A 22338-nucleotide genomic window follows, 5' to 3' on the forward strand; every position below is an offset into this window, starting at 1 on the left:
GCATATAACACATCCTTAGCACACTAGTCTACATTCTTGTTTTACAACTTAGTGAACTGTAGGGAAGAAATCTCTGTTAGGCAAGAAGTCTTTTTGTAAATAATTTTTTATTAGTTTTCCAATATTCCCTCAATAATAGCCAAATTATAACAATATCAATTAATTCCCAATTAATACAATTATACAAATGCCCATCAACTTCCAGTTAATACATTTTAGTTAAAATGGCTCCCGCATGATGGATTGGATGCAGTTCCGATCTTACGTCACTGTGTTTCATAATCTCATTAATTTCAGTTATATTTCAGTTATAATAATAATCTTTTAATCAACAGCTGCATAATTAATGATTTCCATTCGTGTTGTTATATTATATAAATTTATAAAACTTCAAGTGAGGAATTCAAACTACAGTCATACCTCGGGTTACAGATGCTTCAGGTTGCGTTTTTTCGGGTTACGGACGCGCCGAAACCCGGAAGTACCGGAACGGGTTACTTCTGGGTTTCGGTAGTTGTACATGCGCAGAAGTGCTAAATTGCGCTTTGCGCATAAGTTCCGAATTACAAGCCGCGTGTGCACATGCGCAGCACTGCGTGTTGTGAACGCTGTGGGTTGCAAACATGCTTCCCGCACGGATCACGTTCACAACCCGAGCATCCACTGTATTATCTTTGTTCTGTCCTGAATGTGAAAAACTGTTATGTCCATGGAGATTCCTTTTGACCATATATGGTGTTGTCTCTTTCACTTCCCAGCTGATGCTGCCTCCCATCATGACTTGAGGCAGAACTGCCATTCAAAAGTTTCTCAAAGGACTTATCTCTCCATCCCTTGCCTCAGTGTCTCAGAACAGACAACAGCGTGCTAACTGAACCTCTTGGGCTTGCCGATCAGAAGATCTGCGGTTTGAATCCGGGGTGAGCTCCCGTTGCTCTGTCCCAGCTCCTGCCAACCTAGCAGTTCAAAAGCACACCAGTGCAAGTAGATAGATACCCAGTCGCCTTTGACTGGACTTAACTGTCCAGAGGTCCTTTACCTTTGTTTTTCTTCAGCCTTGGCAAGTGGGCTATTTTCGAATGTGCTGGAGATTTTCCTTTGCAACTCTCAGTATCTCTGCAACACCACTCCCACAGCCCTGTTTCCTTTCTTCCTTACAGCTGAGATTTATGGCCAATTATCCTTTATCTTAAATTACATTCTGTCAGAAGCACAAACAAATCTCAGTCTCTTCTTCCTTTTTCGATGTTGGGGGGAACGACTCATGTTTCCAGCATACTTGAGCTTCCCCTCCCCCTCCTTTATTCTTTTCAAGTCACACACAGTCTTCATTCTTGCTAATTAATCTCAATAATACTCAAATTTCTCCCTTCCTCACTTGTAAATATTTTTTCATCTTGCATTCTAGAGAGGGTTGCCGAATCATAAATATAAAAAGAAGCTTAGAATAAGCAAACCATGGGCTTCCCTCTCCCAGCCGTCTCTCGCACCAAATAAAATCTTATTTCAGTTCATGCAGCTGAATGTCCCACAGTTTATCATTGCATATTTTTCCAGCAACCCACCCCCCATTATTTTAAAGCCAATTTAAAAATCAATTAATGAGGTGACCTCTATTTCCAGAAAAGGAGTCCGGGGTGTTGTGGCAGACAAAGTGCTTCTCCACCCAGTGCCTTTGCCTGTTCTCACACTCCATGGGGAAGTGAGTGCCAGACCTCAGGGCAAACAGTGGATAAGAGTCCGTTCCTTTCAAGCCCACCAAGGAATTCTGAGAATGGTTTAACCCCCACCATTCTCATTATCTTTATCTGCTTCTCTCTGCAATGTCAAGGGAGTCGTCCATTCCTGGCGCAAAATGGAAATGGAAGCCTGTTAGGCAAGAAGTCTTGCTGCTAAAATACAAGTACTTCTTCTCCTTGGGGAAGAATCTCTTTGAAGACTCTTGAGAGAAGCTGCCAAATCTGAATTATTTTTTCCTCAAATTTGCCATTATCAGACGTGCTCAACAAACTGCCTAACTCTGACTAAAAGTGCTGAATGTATAACTTGCTTAAGGTCAACAATGCAAATCTACTGGGCCAAATTCAGAATCCTAAGAAATGCCACCTACCCACAACCCCTTGCCAAAGAGAAACAGAAGTCTGAACTGTTAGAATAGAACTTACAGGCAGAGCACTTGGGCTGAGCTGCTGGCCCAGAATCCTTCACTCAGAAGCTCCCTTCCATACGAAAGAACCATAGACCAAACTTGTGTGCAAGGCAACACAGAGATGGAAAATAATGGAAGCTGAAGAGGTTTTGTTTGAGAACATGTTGCTGTGTTGGACTGTGTTGTCTACCATCAGCCCCTCCTCTTCCAAGAATGATATGTTCCCACTGAGGGAAGACAATCGAAAAATGCGGAAAGGGGGCAAATAGTTTAGGAAAATCCCAGAGCTGAAGTTTAGAGCCACCACTGGCTCTCATAAGGGAAAGGCAAGCGAGTTCCTCCCAGACTGTTGACTCCAGACAACAGCAGAGAAGCAGTTGCTGCCCGCCTGCACTGCTCTGAGAGGGAGACTCAGAAAGTAGGGAGACTCAGGAAGAGCTGTTCGACAGTGGAATTTGCTGCCAAGGAGTGTGGTGGAGTCTCCTTCTTTGGAGGTCTTTAAGCAGAGGCTTGACAACCATATGTCAGGAGTGCTCTGATGGTGTTTCCTGCTTGGCAGGGGGTTGGACTCGATGGCCCTTGTGGTCTCTTCCAACTCTATGATTCTATGATTCTAAGTAGATACGCAAACAGATGCACCATGCGGCACAAGCTACAGCCTCACAACCATTCACAGCTGTAATGGTGGGCAAAATGCACATACTAGAGCCTTCAAGGTGGAAAGCAGGCTGAAAAAAGGAAAGAAACGAGAAATAACCATTTCCTTCTTTCGGTCTGCATGGCTGTGCAAAGGCTAGCTTGTTTACTTTCCAGATTCCATTTTGCAGTCGGGCCCAAAGGACCACCTAGGTTGGCTCTGAGAGCAGGAACACAGAGACATGACAGACCCTGAGCTACAATAGCACCCTATAGCACAAGGATTACATGGCTATTTTCCATCTGAGAGAGAAAAGTGAACGTTAGAAAACAGAATACAGAAACAATGATGTTGATAAATATTTGCTACCAACAATTTCAGAAATAAGATCAAAAGCTCAAAAATAAGTTGAGAAACAGTAAAGGTGTGCAGCGTTACTTCAGTGTAAAGAAGCAACTGGCATCCTCTAGGTGAGAGGCTAGGAAGAAATCCCAATGGGGCAAGAGAGGGCAGCGCCTACCTCCCATCCCAGACCCAACCTGTTTTGGCAGCAGAGCACAGATATCAGTTTCAGAAGCAGCAAGCAGAGGCACTTCGACAAAGGAAATTGTTTTGAACAGATTAGGGAAATAGACAGCTACTACTATGTGGAATGACAGGTAGGCGAGATTAGACCTGGGGGGGGGGCACCCAAAAAACACCTCCCAAGGGAGCGGAGGGAAGGGCTCCACTGAAACGCAGCGGGCATTAGAAAGCGGAGAACCAAGCAGCCATTGCAAGCTCGTGGCTGCCAATGACGCCAACCCACCATGGCGTTTGCCCGGGCTTCCGCTTAACCCTTCCCCTCAAGAGACCCAGGCACATTCCCGCCAAGCCAGGCTTTCCACTAGAAACGCTCCTCCATTTCCTGTCGCAGGTGCCAAGGGGGGCACAGGGAGAGAAGGGGGCCAGTGAGCCCCCGGAAAACTGAAGGGCTGCTTTCAGCTTCTCTGCTGGTTCTCCCCTCTGCACCCCAAAGAAAGGCAGGCTGGCTGCAGGAAAAGTGACTCCTCTTCCTCCTCACATCGTCGCTGCTTTTGGAAAATCCTAGCAGAGAATTAGTCACCTTCATTCCCCAGAACCCTATTTTTTCACGAAGAAAAGTTGGGGCACCAGCCCCTTCAGAAGGGACGGGGCGGAGGGAGCGGAAAGTTGACAATGAATTCCTTGGGGACATTTACCGACAGCTGAACCCCCTTCGAGTTGTGATTTGACAGCCACAGCAATGCGGGTCTAGGAGCACCCCGACAGTTCTGCATTGAGAGGGAAAGCGCTTTCCTCACTGGGACGCGGCAATTCCCGGAGGGGGAGAACTCGCCCCCCCCCCCCAGTAATGCGGGCCTCCGCGCAGGCGAGGCTCCCTCCGGCCGCCCCTCAGGAGACCAGAGTCCTCCTTTCGGGAAACTTTCCTTGGGAGGCTCCGTGGCCGGGAGGACGCGGGGCGGGGGGGGGCGCTGAGGGAGCCCCGGCCTCGGCGGGAGAAGGCGCCCCCTCGGGAAAGGGGCTGGGGACCCCCCGGCGGGGCGGGGAAGCGCCTCCCCCCCCCGCGAGGAGACCCGCACTCACCGCCGGCGCAGCTCCTCCGGGGTCAGCGGGGCGGCCCGGGCGGGCATCGGGGCAGCGAGGCGGCAGCAAGGCGGGCGGGCGGGCGGGCGGGCGGGGAGGGAGGAGAGGGATTCGCGCGCGCGCGCCGGGAGGGAGGGAGGGGGCGGAGCGGGACCCAGGCCGACCATCCGGAGTCGGGGAGGAAGGGGCGGGACTTCGCCGGCCGCCACTCACCGAGAGGGAGGAACCAAATGGGGGGGAGCGGAAGAGGCGCGCGAGGCGGGTGGGAGGTACCATTCTCCTTTCTGTCTGTCTGCGTGCAGCAGATGCGTCTCTGCCGCGTGGAACTGAGAGGCCGGAGCCCGGGGCGGGCGGGAAATGCGGGCGCTCCTGCCCGAGGGACGCCCGGCTTCGGCCCGCGGCCTCCCCAGCCCGGTCTTCCCGAGGCTCCTGCCAGGCTTCTGAGGGCGGCGCCGAGGCTGCACTCGCTGTTCCGCGGCCCGAGCGCGGCTGCCTGAGGCGGCAGGGGCAGCCGATCCCCGGGGGACCCCCCCCCCGCCCCGCCGCCCCTCTTCTCTCCGCGCTCCTTCCGCGGCGGGCCCACGACGCCCCGGAGCAGACCCGGCCCTGCGCGGGTGAGGCGCCTCCCGCTGGCCCTGCGGCTCCTCTCCCGGGAAGGCGCCTCAGGAAAAATAACAAACTTTTTCAAAAAAGAAATACAAAGCCCCCTGTAATTATTTTCCCCACCCCACTGTGTCGCTGTATTTTTTGTCTCTACTATCATTCTGTTGTTTGGTTTTTCTGTTTCCTCCTTTACCCTGACAGTCATAAGGTTTTATCGGATATAGAAAGTTGTAGCAATTCAACCTTTTACTCAGACAGAAGTTTTAAAAGTCCCGTTTTTTTCTTCAGCTAAAAACACAAATTTTAAAGACAGGGATAAAACAGTATCAATCCACAGTATTTATCGTTTGTTTTCTTCAACCTCTTGAAAAGCCCTCCTATTATCCACTTTTGGGAAATTTAAAATCTTTTAACCAACTAAGCCTCCCTCCTTTCTTCAGATTCTTCAAAAAGCCGTTAATCCATATTTAGAATAATCCACCAGGCTGTCTGATTCAAACATACAAACTTTAAAAGCAGGAGATTATAAAGCAAAAATATGTTGTTGTTATTTAGTCGTGTCCGCCTCTTCGTGACCCCCTGGACACGCCAGGCACTCCTGTCTTCCACTGCCTCCCGCACTTTGGTCAAACTCATGTTCGTAGCTTCGAGAACACCGTCCCACCATCTCGTCCTCTGTCGTCCCCTTCTCCTTTAAAAAAGAAAAGAAAAACGTTACCCTGCTTCAAAACCATTTCCAGCTTCTGTCAGTCTCAAAAAAAACTTCATTTTTTAGATAGTTCTAAAAATATTTTCAGACAATTCCCAATATTAAATATTGTTTTTTTAACTCCACCCTTGCAGTGCCTGCCTCTTTTGGTTCAGAAGATGAAAAGGAGCAAGAGAAAGAAAAATGTTTCTTAATGTCAATCAATCCACAAAGTCCACGTCCTGCTTTCTTCTCTTTACCTTCCCCAATGTCCAGTTTAATTTAAGTCCTTTTGCAGTTTGGCAAACTTGCCAGAGAGTGTTAGGATTCTTGCCCTGTGCTTGCAGTCATGGGATTGTTTTTCTCACATGACAGTGTATGTTTTCATTCCACATAGTGGGAAGTGATGGAGACAGGATGTTTGCATTACTGTGTTCTGTAATGTGGAACTATTATCCTTTGTCTCTTTCTCTTTGCTGTCTGATGAGAAAGAGGAAGGAGCTGAGTCAGAATGCTCCGAGTGTATTACATGGAAATAAAGTAGTTTAGCCAAAATGCTGTGCTGCTGAGTCTGTCACGCGAACTGCCAATACTCTGCAGAATCCTGAAGTGTGCTGATGCTTCTTGATATCAGTTGCTGTGATGTTTGGGCTCTAGAAAGCTTTTGAAGCTCCCGAACGATGGACCAGGAGGGAGAGAACATGCCAGTCGGGCATGTGTCTCTGTTGGATGCCTACTCGTGTGTAGGACGTTCCTGACAGAGAGTACTTATAAAGTCTAAAAATAATGCATCCAGTATTTCCTTGATGCACGTTTTTAGCTCAGTTCATGTACTGAACCCGGCCTTGAGCCCGGCCTTGGCTGGGGAGGGCGGGGTATAAATAAAAAATTATTATTATTATTATTACTGGAATGCTTATTAAAAAGACTATTAGCGGGTATTTGTTTATTCTTTTGTCAGCCCCTGCAGATTTTACTCCATGCCAACTCTGCAGGCGGGGGGAGGGAGGGGAAGGGACATAACCGGGTTCCTGAGCCCCATAGGGGTGCCACAGAAAGAGTAGTTGGTCAAGAGAACTGTGGACTCAAAAAGGTTGAAAACCTCTGCTATAGACCATGTTCTGTTACACTTGCCCTATTATCAGCATGCTTGTGCAAAGATTATTGCCCCACTGCTTAGAATAATACCCTGAAGTTCAAGTTTGGAATTGTTCAGGAAACAGAAAACCAAACATCAGAAAGAGCGATAGTTTAGACAAAAAATACAGCGACACTGGTGGGAAAAATAATTACCGGGGATTTGTTTTGTTTGTTTGTTTTACGTTTGTTATTTTTCATTAAGCACTTTCCCAGGAGAGGAGCAACAGGACCATCTGTTGGAATTTTGAGGAAATCACAAGTACTGATTCTTATTTTATGGAAATTGAAAATTTAAGACAATAATGATGATGATGATAAGTTTCGTATTTTGAACTTTAATAATTCAACTCATAACATGGCTAACACAACAAAAAAAGCCACCTTCAGGCCCAACAACTACTCCAGGTCAGAATAAAGGTTCAATCGCAGAAAGGTAAACAAAGTCAGACCTGATGACAATTTTATTAGAAATTAGGAAAGAAATGAAAAGAGGTATACAGAGACTGGAACAGAAAACCTCCGCAGTTGCAAATTTACAGTGGTACCTCAGCTTACATATGCTTCAGGTTACAGACTCCGCTAACCCAGAAATAGTACCTCGGGTTAAGAACTTTGCTTAAGGATGAGAACAGAAATCGTGCTCTGGCGGCAGCGGGAGGCCCCATTAGCTAAAGTGGTGCTTCAGGTTAAGAACAGTTTCAGGTTAAGAACGGACCTCTGGAACGAATTAAGTACTTAACCCGAGGTACCACTGTATAACAGAAATTAAAGATTTGTCACATAAAACATTAGAATTGGAAAAACAGTGCAGACATTAAAGGCCAAAACTTCATATTTGGAGGAATCTTCCAAGAAACTACAAGTCAAAATAAGAGGGAGCAAGAGAGGATGAAAGAAGACATGGAGGCATGATGCAATGAACAGGCACGATGTGATGGTGGTTCTGGAATTAAATAAAAAAAACTTCACTTTTCGATTAAGAAGCGTTCTAGAGGATTTGCTGGAAGAAATAAGTGAAAAAATAATAAAAGAACTTGCTAACCTGATTGAATTAGAAGAAGAGGTCAGTGCGGCAGTGGACAAATTTTTCCATGTGAAATCTAGATATGCAAAAGCAAACAAAAAACTGAGGGATTGTATGGTTATTTTTAACTTGAAAGGAGTTAAAGAAAGAGTAATGCAAATGTACTACCAAAAGAACCTCCAGATTGATGGCCAAAAGATAATGATTTTGAAATAAATTTCAATGAGATTGCTAAAGAAAAGAGCAAATTATATTTGTCGGGTGCACTGAGATATAATAAAATCCTCTTCATTGGGAATACCCAGAATGTCAGGGACGAACCAGGGGTTTCAGGTTCCCCAGAGGGAGGGGGGAGCCTGGGAGCAGAAGAAGTGGACGAGGTGCCCGAGGGGGAGGGAGATAATGAGGAGAGAGCAATTGGAATAAGCCGAGAGCAGGAGGCAGGAAGGGCTAGGGAGCCGGGAAGTTCACAGGAAACGCAAGGGTTAAGCTCAAGCTCAGAATTGGGGGCTCTTGCGAGGCATGTGGAAAAGAGGAGGGCTGAAAGGAGGTGGGAAACCTTGTTATTTTATGAGCTGTTGGAGGGGCAAATGCAGGCCTCAGCAGAGATCTGAACTGAGTGACTCTGATGGATGATAACGATGTGCTAATGACCCGTTGTAAATACTGTAATTAAAGACTATAAAAAGGTCAAGAGGCTCCCATGGTGTTTGTGGTGAAGAGAGAAGCCCTCAGCTCTGATACAGAAGGAGTATATTTTACATATAAAGGGAGAAAACAAAGGTGTCAGGATCCTACAGAAGCAGACAAATTATGGAGAATATGTGGGTGGGAAAGAGCTAGAAGGAGAAAAGGCATTTGGACTGGAAGCAGGACAGGAAGAATAAGACCCGACAAAAGTCGAGGTGAAAGAAAAATAAAGAATAAGATGGCATTGAAAATCTTAACCTGGAATGTAAATGGAGTGAATAGTAAAACTAAAAGAAATAAGATCAAACATGTGGTGAAGAAGTTAAATCTGGATGTGATCAGCCTCCAAGAAACACATATTGCGAAGAAACAGAAGAATTCTGATTAACAAAAGATTGGGAAAGGACTTTGTAATCTCTGACATAACAAACAAAACAAAAAAGCATTGTAATGTATTTAAAACCAGAGTTGGGCCCCGAAACCACTATTTAATGATGTATAAGGAAGAATAAAAAAAATATTGTTAATTGGTGTGGGTGCACCAAATGAGGAAAAAAACCTTATTTTTATAAGAGACTTGAAGTAATTAATTTAAATCAAGAGACAGATTTAAAGGTTGTTTGGGATGTGAGTAAAGCGGCAATGCAGGGCTTTTTCATACAGCAAAACACATACCAAAGAAAGAAAAGAGCAGAAAAACAAGACATTTTAGAAGAAATGAAAAGAAAAGAAAAGAAAAACAATAAACTCCCCACGAAAAAGGAGACAGTGAAAGATATTGCAAACACAGTTTTCAAAGATAGTAAATCAGGAAATAGAGTGGAGGATTAAATATTTAAAACAGAAACAATTGGAACAGGCCAATAAGTCTGGAAAACTATTAGCTAGGCAAATAAAGAAGAAACAAGAAAAAACTTGTATTAACAAAATATATATAGGAGGAAGAGTTGTGGAAAATCCGGAAGAAATAAGAGATCAATTTGTGAGCTATTTTACAGAACTCTATCGAGCTAAACAAGGTGATATACAAGAAATGGGGAAATATTTAGAAGACAGTGGAATACCTAAGATAGCAAAAGACAAAATGACATTTCTGAATGGTCTGGTGACAATGATGGAATTACAGCAAGCAATATTATGGGTAAAAGCAGGGAAGGCACCTGGACCTGATGGACTTTCAGCAATGTACTATAAAAAGTTACAAGATTACCTATTACAACCATTAAAAGGTATTATGAATATGACTTTAAATACAGGAAAGCTCCCAGAATCCTGGAAGTGTGCATGTATAACTAATTCCTAAGCAAGACAGAGACCCAGAGTTGCTTAAGAATTATTGACCTATATCTGTGTTGAATAATGATTATAAACTTTTTGCAGGCATATTAATTAATAGATTGAAAACTGTATTAAAAGATTCATCAACATCAGGCAGGGTTTCTTCCAGGAAGACAAAGGAAAGATACCATTAGGAACGTAATTGATGTAATAGAATATTTAGAAGTGAGAAATGAAAAGCAGGCAGCCTTAATGTTTTTAGATGCAGCGAAAGCATTTGACAAAGTCTCCTGGGACTTTGTTTAAAGTTTTGGAACACAGTGGTACCTCGGGTTACAGACGCTTCAGGTTACAGACTCCGCTCACCCAGAAATAGTACCTCAGGTTAAGAACTTTGCTTCAGGATGAGAACAGAAATCGTGCTCTGGCGGCAGCGGGAGGCCCCATTAGCTAAAGTGGTACCTCAGGTTAAGAACAGTTTCAGGTTAAGAACAAACCTCCAGAACGAATTAAGTTCTTAACCCGAGGTACCACTATATATGGGTTGTGGAGACACTTTTATCAAAGGAGTTAAGGCAATATATACTGAACAGTCAACAAAATTGATAGTAAATAATGTGTTTACGGAGAATTGTAAAAAAACCCAACCAAAAACCTAAAGGGATTAGAGAGGGCTGTCTGCTCTCAACTTTATTATTTTTATTTGTTTTAGACGTTTTGGTGCAAAGAAGAAGAGGTCATCAAGAAATTAAAGGAATAAGGGTGGGGACAGAGACAATATAAACTAAAAGTATTTGCTGATGATGTGGTGATATTGATTCCAAAAGCATTAGAAGAGATTTATTTTTTTTGAGAAATAGTAGGTCTTAACATTATCAAAGATAAAACCAAGCTTCTGTTAAAGTCGCAAAACAACGAAGCACGGGACGATAGAAAAATTTCTGGAACAATAATGGGATATCAGCTCTGTCCAAGGCATGACGGATAACAGCAACAACTGGGGAAAACACAGACATAATATCTTACAAGGACAGGAAGAAACACCACGGACAAAATAATTGCCACACACAGGAAGAACAAGATAATGCTTGAGTTCCTCACTTGTTTTATAAATCACTTAATGTGTCAACCTGAATAGAAGTTATTAATGTTGCAGTTGTTGTATGAGGGGGGATGATGACGACTGGAATGTAATTGAGATTAACAAGATTTTGGAACACAGAAAATAATCAAATCAATAATCAAATCTAGCATGTGGGCCCCCACTTTATTTAAATTATATAATTCGGTATTTGAATAATTGATATTAGAGTCGGTGGAAGAAGATTGGAAAAAGTTTAAAGACTATCTACAGAAACATTGCAAAATTAATGAATGTTAGAATGATGTTGGATAGAAATTAAGTGGTTTTTAGCTGTAATATTATAAGGGAATATGAAAAAAGGATTATTAATAGGTTAAAATTCAATGTCACAATATTTTAAGATTAAAGATTAGGATAAACAAAGAGGGGAAGGATTTGCTGAACTAACAAACTGAATTGGAATACAAAAAAGGGAGGCACGAGGAGGTACGGGAAACAAGACAATGAAAGATAAGTAATGGAAAGATTGAGTTGTTTTTAACTACTTTTATTTTGTATTTTTTTCTTTTTTCTCTTTTCATTTTGTAATATTTTGAAATTTTTAATAAATATCCTTTAAAAAATATGAATGATTGATATTAATAATTGTATTATAAATTGGTATTGTTATAATGAGGCTGTTATTGGACTGTAATTGTAAATTAATAAAACTAATGAAAATTATTATTTAAAAATGAAAACTATGTAGCGTATAGAAATTTGTTAAGAGAGGAAAGTGGAGAATTCAAATTAAAAGTGTTTAAGGATTTATCAGGAATGTTAACAACTTGGATACAATATAATCAGTCGAATGAAGTGTTTAAAAAGGATATGAAACGAGGGTTTTTTGGGGGGAGATATCTCGAAAAAGACCTGTTAGACTGTACAGTGGTACCTTGTTTTGCAACCAGGATCCGTTCTGGAGCCCTGGCCGCGAGCCGAAAAGGACGCTCTGTGCACACACGCAGAGCGGTTTATGCTTCTGTGCATGTGTGAGCACGTTCTGGTACTTCCGAGTTTGCCGCGGATGTTTGCTGGAACGGCCACTAGACGAGGCGGACATTCGCGGAGGTATTACGGTAATGTTAAAGTGATGTCTAAAATGTATAACGTTATTGGAATGAGAGACAAAAGATGAATAAGTGAAATCTTCAATGACACATGGGCAATCGATATTGGTCACCACATAGAAATGGAGGCCTGGGAACAATTGTGGCATATGGATATAAAATTTACAGCGTGTTAAGAGAAAATATATGAAGATGTTATATTGATGGTAACTAGCACCTAGTAGATTGGCAAAAATGTATAAATCAAAATCCAACAAGTGTTGGAAATGTAAAGAGAAAGAAGGTACCTTTTTCCATATGTGGTGGTCTTGTAATAAGGCTTTAGCTTACTGGGAAATGATATATAATGAACTTTTCTTTTGGGGATAATGGGATCAGAGCTACCTAAACAATATAGAAACTTATTTATGTATGCAACTACAGCCGCAAGAATATTTCCCCAAAATGGAAAGAATAGTAAGTCCTGATGAGAAGAATGGTTGCAAAAATTAATGGAATATGCAGAAATGGTGGAACTTATCGGGAGAATAAGAAATCAAGACAACAAACTTTTTCTCAAAAAATGGAACTGGTTTATTGAATATTTGCAAACAAATTACAAAAAGATCAGGACATTAGCATGACTACTGTAAAAACCTGCAGATTGTGTGTGTGTGTAGTCACCAACAGAGGGGCCCACCACTTGATGTTACACTTCAAAAGTTCAGGGGAATAAAGTCAGCCCCAGGTGCTTTCCTAGACTTACTTTTCCAATTAGTGACTTGATTTCCTTGATGGTAACAGGTGGTTAATACAATACATCCAACGACTTCCTTGTACTTCCAAGATTAACTGCATATTCTGTTTCTTCCCTCTAGTTTCCCCTTTTCCATTATATCTTAACCTACATTATACTGTTGAATTTACAACAATCCTGCTAGCGTTTTCACTTGCCTACAATTGTTTCCCTGATATCCACAAATATTTTCCATTCATCTTCATACCCTCGTCCTTCTTGTTCTCCTGCCCTGCTGGTTAGGGCTGCTGGCTCTGCGCATCCATCATTTTCAGATGCCACTCCTCCTCCTCCTCTGGAGCCTCTCCCCCCTTTAACCTTTTACAGTTGAAGATTGGCAATAATTTATTCAGCGTTGCTGAGAATATTGTATTGAAGATGCCTGTGGTGGGACAGGAAACCATTCAGCAAACAATCGTACATATTTATTTTGTTTACTAAATTTGTATACTGCCCTTCATCCATAGACTCAGGGTGGTTCACAACACAGAATTACAATACAAAATCACATTAATGGGATGTGCCAATTCTCATGATATGGCTCTGAATACGTACACACTTGGAAATGTATCGGTAACAAGCATCTGAGGAGGATATTTTGAAACTTCAGGTGGGGAACAGATTAAGCATCTTTATCAGAAATTGCTCTCCTGAAGCTGATTTTCCCTTAAAACAAAAAGCCTCAAACAGCATTTGTGTTTCTGTTACTTGAGTTTGCAGCTAATATGTAGTTAGGCAATAACTCATATTTTAAAGTTTTCTAAATTAGAAGGAACCCAAACACTAAGATTTTCCAAGTCAGGAATGTCTCCAGCCTTGGATAATATTATTTTATATGATTTCTCTCTCTCTCTCTCTCTCTCGCTCTCTCTTCTTACCTTTATCAAGTCTACAATCTTTCATAGATTTGGCAACAAGAATAGCACACAGTATTCAAAACAGGGATGACCACAAATGCGTGAGTGAGAGAATATATATGATATATTTATTTCCTTCTAATAATTTCATTCTAATTTCTAACATTTATTTTTTCCTTCATTTTTTCATTTGTCATTTTCAATAAGCTTTGTAACCTGACCCCAAGCATTTTGCTATTTCATTCATTTTCTCCTGTAACTGTTTAAAGCAGGTATTGGCTAACACCCACTTTATGGGTTCCTGTCAGCAATCTACCTGCTGTATTCTGTATCAACTAAACTTATGATACATTTTAAAGACAGCACCATTTAGACCACATTTATTTCTATATAAAAATATTTATATACTTCTATTCATAAAAAATATCAGAGCAGTTTACAGCAGTTATGCATAAAGCCATAGTCAAAACCATAGTGCTATTTTAAAACTGGAGATCAGCTAACTATTGCTGTATTCCTAGAACAGCTATACTGGCCCTGGTAAACTGATTAACAGGAGTATTGTTAGGAAGGCATTGAACTCCTTGTTGAAAAGAATCCCAAACAAAGGAGTGAAAAATTTTCCCCAGGCAACCACAAAGCTGGACTGAGACCAGTTTCGGAATTTTGTGCATGCCAACTCTGCTTTATTTTATTTATTAAGATACTTATATACTGCCTATTTTGCAGACATGTACAATATTTTTGCAAAGACAATTCAAAACTATGCAAATACAATGGAAATTTAATCAAATCAAGCAGGCAGTAAAAATCTTTAAAAGCCTACAGTGGCTAACATCATGAGCCAGCAAAAGCCATAGTGAATAATAAAAGTGTCTAGTGTTTAATTTGTGCTGAAGTTGTATCACAGTCATACTTGCTTTTCATTCTCTCAGCATTATTTTTGCACTAGAATCTGAAGCCAGTTAAGTTACCAGTGTCTGAAGACATTCGGCAAATATAAAGCACTACTGCTTGGGCAGCAGATGGGGCTATTCACTAGGTCTTGCCATAAAACCCGGTCCCTTCCTGAGATCACTCACAGCCAGCAAGTGTCTTTCTACTGAAACAAACTCCTGGACTCTGAACGTTCATCTGCACTATCTCAAAATTTGCTTGTTTCTTCATTTTGGGGGGTAGGAAGCACATGACACCCACAGGCAGGGTGATTTGTCAGGTTTCTTGAAGCTAAAATCCACTTTTCAACTAATTGGTATTAATGTGAAATTTTCTAAATCCATTCCATGCCACTGTGCCATGTGATATGTGTTTGCCATATCCCGGTTTTGGGGTTCCCCCATTTCCGTGTCTCTGGGCTGCTCCCCATGCCTGCGCCTCCCAGCCTCTGCCCTCCTCATCTCATTTCTTTTTCGTTTTGCTGCTGCTCATTTCCAGGTTCAACAAGACAGCTCCGCCAGTAGAACATAAGACTCTTAATCTAAGGGCCATGGGTTTGAGCCCCATATGGGGCAAAAAGATTCCTGCATTGCAGGGGGTGGACTAGATGACCCTTGTGGTCCCTTCCAGTTCTACCATTATATGATTCCATGAGGTGCACCTTTCTCTCTTTCTGTGTGCATTTACCTGGGAGGACTCAATGGGGCTTACTTCTGAATAGGAGTGCCTGATGGAATCTACACGCATATAATGCACCGAAACCTGGAAGTACCGGAACAGGTTACTTCTGGGTTTCGTCGCTCGCGCATGCGCAGAAGCACTAAATCGCTCTTTGCGGATGTGCAGAAGCGCCAAATCGCAACCCGCGTATGCACAGATGTGGTGTTGTGGGTTGCGAACGTGCCTCTCGCATGGATCACGTTCGCAACCCAAGCGTTCACTGTAGTGTCATATTTGTATATTGCACTTCACAACACATTTGAAGCGCAGCTGTGTAACTGAGTCCCCTGAGACTGAGTTGTTCTTTACATTAGTCAGTGAGGAACGCAACTAGATTTTCCTTTATTTGAGGGGCGCTGTTATGAGGGAATGACACACCCACACCCAAACTCACACGCCACTGCCACTGCCACTGTTCAGCTGAGTTCCCTTGTAGGGAACTTGATAGTGCAGCCGATCCCTCCAGAAATCAGCTTTGCCCACCCTATGCTCAGGACTTAGGAAGTGTAGAGTCTCACCAAGCAATTTGAACAACGCTTCCCAAACAGCCAGCTTCGCAACAGTGGAGCATAAGGTTGGCAAAGTCCTGTACTCAGCATTTCTCAAGCACCTGACAATCAGCTGGCTGTCGAGTGCTTGGAAAGGGCTGAGCAAGTACAGTGGTACCTCGGGTTACAGATGCTTCAGGTTACATTCGATTCAGGTTACAGACTCCACTAACCCAGAAATAGTACCTTGGGTTAAGAACTTTGCTTCAGGATGAGAACAGAAATCGTGTTCCGGCTGCATGGCGGCAGCGGTGGCCCCATTAGCTAAAGTGGTGCTTCAGGTTAAGAACAGTTTCAGGTTAAGAACAGACCTCCAGAACGAATTAAGTGCTTAACCCAAGGTACCACTGTACCTTGGACAGGCAGACAGGACAACCCACCTGCCTGACATCTGGTACAGGCAGATTTAGGGGAGCGTGACCAGTTTGCCTGTACTGGGTGCTGAGCCGAGGGGGCACTGCAATAATGATGAACAACAGAAGGCAAGAGGTGGTGGTGCACACCAAATTTTGGGCTCACACAGGGCATCACTGTAATTGTAAAGCCCAAAGTCCACCACTGCATCAGGCAATTGACAGGTGGGGTTATCCAATCCACCTGTCAAAGTTGGCCTGAGGGGCTGGATAAAGAGAAAAGTCTGACCCAACAGGCCAAAGAAGGTTCCCCACTCATTGCTTTAAACATTTCCCCAACAGTCTCGCTAGTTGCCTGTGCTTCCTGATCTGAAAAGTCCCATGAGTGGTGTGCTTTCATGGTTCCCCACCCCCACCCCGGCACCCAGGAAGGCTACGGGCTGCAGACCACTAGAGAGATGATTTGAGGAATGCCAGAAAGGTCCCTCACAAATACCCCTCTGCCACCATGAAAGTATGCTAAGCAGGATAAAAAGTCTGCATCACACATATAAGAATTTCACTCTTCCCTTTGATAATTTTTGAATGCAATTTCTTTTCTCATTAATTGATGGAGAATGGTTCTGAAAGAAATAAAGGAAGCACATTTTTGGAACAGCACCACTAATGAGAACACTTCTTGAACCTAAATGGAACATCCAGGGATGGCCCACACACCGGGTCCTCAGTCTTTCATAAGTTAAAAATGATATCTGATCAGATGCTCATAGCTGACAGTGGTCACAAGACTGAAGCAGGAGCAAAGTATAGTCTCCATTGTCAAAGACAAGATACAAAGACAAAGAGACAAAGACAAATTAAAGGGCTGGTGGGCTCAGCAGCAACACAGCAGCATTACTGGGGCAGTCCAGGGTTGGTAACTGAATCATTCATCTGAAGGGGGGGGGGGGGGAGGAACAGAATGAGGTGAAAAATAGACTTGAGTGGGTTAGGAAGGCAAAACAAAAGCAAGCAAGCAAGCCAGCAAGAATTAGGGGCAGGCAGAGGGTCTATGGTTTACATGAACAATAGGCTGATCAATCTGTTACCTAGGCAGGCTGTTCTCTGGAAATATCTATACCCACCTATCATCTGCCTCGGAGACACAGCATTATCAAGTACCAGTGTTCTGCTGGATTAAAGGTAAGCATTGTTGTCCAAGTGGTATGAGATTCTAGGGATTCCAGGCCCTTATCCAAGGCTTGGTTTCCTTGGAATGAGGGATAGCCAAGACTGTGGTGTCTTTAGGATATGTGTTTATTTACCTATATATACAACCTAAGCCTACACTAAAGGGGCTCACAGCACCCCAAAGGTCTTGCTTCTCTCACAGCCACAGCCTTGGATTCCAGCAGAAATCAAGCCTGTCTCTCCCACTCTGGCTTCTGCCCACTTCTGGCCCTACTTCTGAATTGGAAGTGGCTTAAAAAGTACACCCCCGGTCTTGTAATCAAATGCATCAGAATGCAGCTTCTAATTAATTTCTGGAATGCCTGTTTCCACCCTAAACCTGGTACTGGAGGGAGTAGTGAAATCTACAGCTGAGGCACCCACCAAGGGCAAGGAATTTCAGTCCAAATCCTGACACTAACCATAACTTGGTCACCATTGCCATTTGGCGGGCCTTTCCCCAGCCCCTTATTAACCCCTTGACCTCTCCTGCTCCCAACTCCAACTTGTTCATTTAAATCAGGGGTAGCCAATGTGGTCCCTCCTGATATTTGGGACTACGGCTCCTGTCATCCCAGATCACTAGCCACGCTGGCTGGGCTGGAAGAAGTAAATTTCTGGTGTGAACAGGAGGAAGCTCAGCTCCTCTCTAAATTCCATATAAGATGCAGTCACAGAAAGCAACTATTTCCTCTTTAAAGGGGCTTTGACTTTTTCCAGGTTTTAGATTATTCAGAGGCCACCTCCCCCACAAGTCCAGCATTGCATATGAGAAGTCCCACTGCAACAAGGCTCATTACTCTTCAGGATCCGGTCCCTAATTAGGAAGTGGAGAACAGACACGGAGGCAGCGGATGTGCGCGTGTATGCAAATAGTTTTTATAAGTCCCTGCTGAGCTGTTACAAGAAGCCCAGCCAATAACAGCAGCCCAGCCACAGCCAGCTGTATTTTATCAAAAAGTTATTTCCTTTTGTAAGGAGAAGGAACCACACGTCAGCTGAATAAGGAGACTCACTGGAACTAGGCCTCGTCCTGGGACCTCTCTGGTTTGCCTTTGGAAGGATGGGTGTAGCCAGGACTTTTGTGGGGGGCAGAACAGATGTGATTGGTCGGTTAGTTAAACATTTCTATTGTTTTACTTATTGTTTATCTGGGGTTCAGCTGCCCCCCCCCCGGCTATTCCCATGCTTGGAAGCAGGTTACTTCCTGAGATAGATCTTTCTGGGGGTTGTAACATTGTTTGGGATTGCAAGGACCTCTTCTTGTCACCTCTGATGATGGAGCAGGACTAAATCACTGCTTTTTCTCCAATAGGTTTCCTTGAGGAGGCACAGACCAAACCAAAGGGCGATTACATGGTTGAATTGTAAAATCCAAATGGCCTTCTGTTCCCCAGCTTTTAATATGTGTGGGAGGCACCTTGCACAGCTCCTGTTCTCTTTGGGAAGAATGTCCTGGTGGAGTGAACCCATCCCTGGGCCAGATCTTCGTGTCCTCCCTCTTTTGCCCTTAACACAATGTCTGACCCACCACTTATGGGAGCTTTCCTCGGGGCAAAGAAATCATGGAGATCATAGAGTTGGAAAGGAGCCTGAGGATCCTCTAGTCCAACTCCCTACAATGCAGGAATATGCAGCTGTCCCTTACAGAGATTGAACCTGCAACCTTTCCGTTATCAGCGCCATGCTCTAACCAACTGAGCTATCCAGCTGATGTTATGTCTCTCACTACCACTGCTCCCTGCCCTCCTTGACTGCTTTTTTTTTTTTAATATAGATTTTTATTGGTTTTACAGCATTTTTTAAACAATACAAACAAATAAAAAGACAAACAAACATGTATAATTTCACAACCTTTTTTCCATAACCTTCGTTTCTCGGACTCCCCCATACCTCCCCTTTCTGCATCCCTGTTTGCAAAATTATTTCAGCAGCTTTTGAGCAATTTTATCAAATATATGTCCTCTTAGTCCTTTCTCTAACTTAATCTTATGTCACTGTTTCCCCTTTTCTCTCAGCACCTCGGCATTTTAACATTCATCAATTTTATAATAGCTCTTAAGATAAGTTTTAAATTTCTTCCAGTCCTCTTCCGCCGTCTCTTTCCTCTGATCACGGATTCTGCCAGTCATCTCAGCCAGTGTCATATATTCCATCACTTTCATCTGCCATTCTTCCACGGTGGGTAGGTCTTGTGTCTTCCAATACTTTGCGATGAGTATTCTTGCTGCTGTCGTCGCATACATAAAGAAAATTCTATCTTTCTTTGACACCAATTGGCCGACAATGCCCAAGAGAAAGGCCTCTGGTTTCTTAGGGAAAGTACATTTAAGTACCTTTTTCATTTCATTATATATCATTTCCCAGAAAGCCTTAATCTTCGGGCACGTCCACCAAAGGTGATAAAAAGTACCTTCAGTTTCTTTACACTTCCAACACTTATTATCAGGCAAATGATAAATTTTTGCTAGCTTGACTGGGGTCATGTACCACCTGTAGATCATTTTCATAACATTTTCCTTTAAGGCATTACATGCCGTAAATTTTATACCGGTGTTCCACAACCATTCCCAGTCAGCAAACATAATATTGTGACCAATGTCCTGTGCCCACTTAATCATACCTTGACTGCTTTGGCCTGGTTGGAAAGAGTCCTAAAACTGTGGCAATGCCTCTTGCTTGCCAAGATGGAGAGGTGTGGAAATGTTTGGCTTTTGAATGGCTGGATTGTGTAGCCTGCATACTAGGGTAAGACTTGCTAGGAGCTTGGGGGGGGGGGAGGTAAAGGTAAAGGACCCCTGACAGTTAAGTCCAGTCGCGAACGACTCTGGGGTTGCGGTGCTCATCTCGCTTTACTGGCCAAGGGAGCCGGCGTTTGTCCACAGACAATGTGGCCAGCATGAATAAGCCGCTTCTGGCGAAACCAGAGCAGCGCACGAAAACGCCATTTACCTTCCTGCCATAGCGGTACCTATTTATCTACTTGAACTGGCATGCTTTCGAACTGCTAGATTGGCAGGAGCTGGACCAAACAACGGGAGCACACTCCATCACGGGGATTCAAACCACTGACCTTCCAACCGGCAAGCCCAAGGCTCAGTGCTTTACACCACAGTACCATCCACGTCCCTAGAAGCTGGGAAACCAGGGTTCACTCAGCCAGGAGCTTGTTAGGTGATTTGGGGGTCTGTCACAGTCTCTCAGCCTAACCTACCTCACAGGTTTGCTGTGAGGAGACCACCTTGAGTTCCTTAGAGAATAGTTGGAATATAAATTTAATAATAAGCAAACAAACTTCTGCTTCTGGCCACCAGTGGCACACGGCTCTGACAGTCTGGCCAAAAGAGAACACAGTCCTCAGACTGAAAATCCCCCCCCCTTTAAAATCTGCCCCCAAAGCTGTCACCTTACCATCATGGTAGGAACAGCTCTATTTATCAGTAAGCTTGTGGGCTTCACCAAGGGACTTTCCTCTTTTGAAAAAAGAGAAAGTCTATGATTGGCTGCACTATTTCCAGATAAACGGAATGTTCAGGAAAGACATTAAAGACAAAGGATATGCTGATAAAGATTCTAGATTCCAGATTGAGATATTGAATAACAACTATAAAATTTTGTCTAAAATGTATAATCAGTTATTGGAATGGAATTTAATAGACGAGGAAGTAAAGTCAGTAATGATATATTGGGCTAGAGATATCGGTCATAATATATATTTTGAAGAATGGGAGAAACTTTGGAAAAAACATCTCAAGTTTACAGCTTGCGTGACACTAAAGGAGAATTTAATGAAAATGTTTTACCGATGGTATATGACTCCTGCAAAATTAGCCAAAATGTATGGAACTTGTAATAAATGCTGGAAGTGCAAGGAAAGGGAGGGGACCTTCTACCATATGTGGTGGGAATGCCAAAAGGTTAAAGGGTTCTGGGAGAGTGTATATAACGAAATGAAGAAAATTCTAAGATATACTTTTGTTAAAAAACCCGAGGCTTTTCTGTTGGGATTGGTAGGAAGGGAGATAAAAAAGAAAGATCACAAGCTGTTCCAGTATGCAACAACGGCAGCAAGAGTCTTATTAGCTCAAAATTGGAAATCAGAGGGCCTACCGACAATTGAGGAATGGAGAGCAAAACTATTAGATTATGCGGAGATGGATAAGATGACAGGGAAAATTAGATATTCAAAAGACCAGAGGTTCATTAAGGATTGGGAAAGTTTTACGAAATATCTGGAAAATTTAAGTGATGGACAGATAACACTAGTGGGCTTTAAAGGAGCTCTGTAAAAAGAAAAGAGTATTGTCTAAAGAGAAATGGAAGAACTAGAATGATTAATGGCATTACAAATTAAGAAATGCGAACTTTTATAAAAGATTATTACGGATGATTTGTGGAAAGGTTGAAGGAAGTCATACTTAAAAACCTGTGAAAATGAGAATCGAACTTTTATATTTTGTTTTTGTATTTTGTATTATGCAAATTAATAAAAATTATGCTTGAAAAATGATGTGTCTTCCTTAGTATGTAATACAGTTTCTGTGTTTTGAAATGAACACACTGGCAGGGCATATAGCACTTGGTCAGATGCCAGACGATTAAGCAATTCAAACATTGGCATACTAGAGATGCTGAGCATCTGAGAGCTTTGCCAGCAAAGAAGTCAAACTGTCTGACTTGGAGGCGTATTATTTTTCACTATGCGAATACACGTCCAGATCATTTGCATCAAATGCTGCCACTCAGAAATTGGCAGCTCTCTCCGCCGTTGAGTCACTGGTTCCGCAGCCCCTTCTTCCACCCCCACAATGCAGCTACTGCCACTGCCAGGCAGGCCAGGGAAAGAAGTAGCTCAGTCATCATGTGAAATTGGGCAAGTGGCCAGCATTCACCTGCAGGATGTGCGTGAGGCCTTGGTGGGGAAGATGCACAG

The 22338-nt window shown here is 43.1% G+C and overlaps 1 protein-coding gene across 1 annotated transcript in view; it reads right to left on the reverse strand.

Moving 5' to 3' along the window:
• Nucleotides 1-4492, reverse strand: part of DNMT1 (DNA methyltransferase 1) — a 55486-nt gene extending 50994 nt beyond the window's left edge. The window contains exon 1 of the mRNA XM_080988440.1: nucleotides 4392-4492. Coding sequence (XP_080844566.1) covers nucleotides 4392-4438 — 47 coding nt within the window. The 5' untranslated portion in view covers nucleotides 4439-4492. The remainder of the gene's footprint in view (nucleotides 1-4391) is intronic.
• Between the last annotated feature and the right edge of the window lie 17846 nt (nucleotides 4493-22338).

The sequence above is a fragment of the Podarcis pityusensis genome (assembly GCF_964106645.2).
Source record: "Podarcis pityusensis genome assembly, chromosome: 17".
Taxonomy (NCBI): Eukaryota; Metazoa; Chordata; class Lepidosauria; order Squamata; family Lacertidae; genus Podarcis; species Podarcis pityusensis.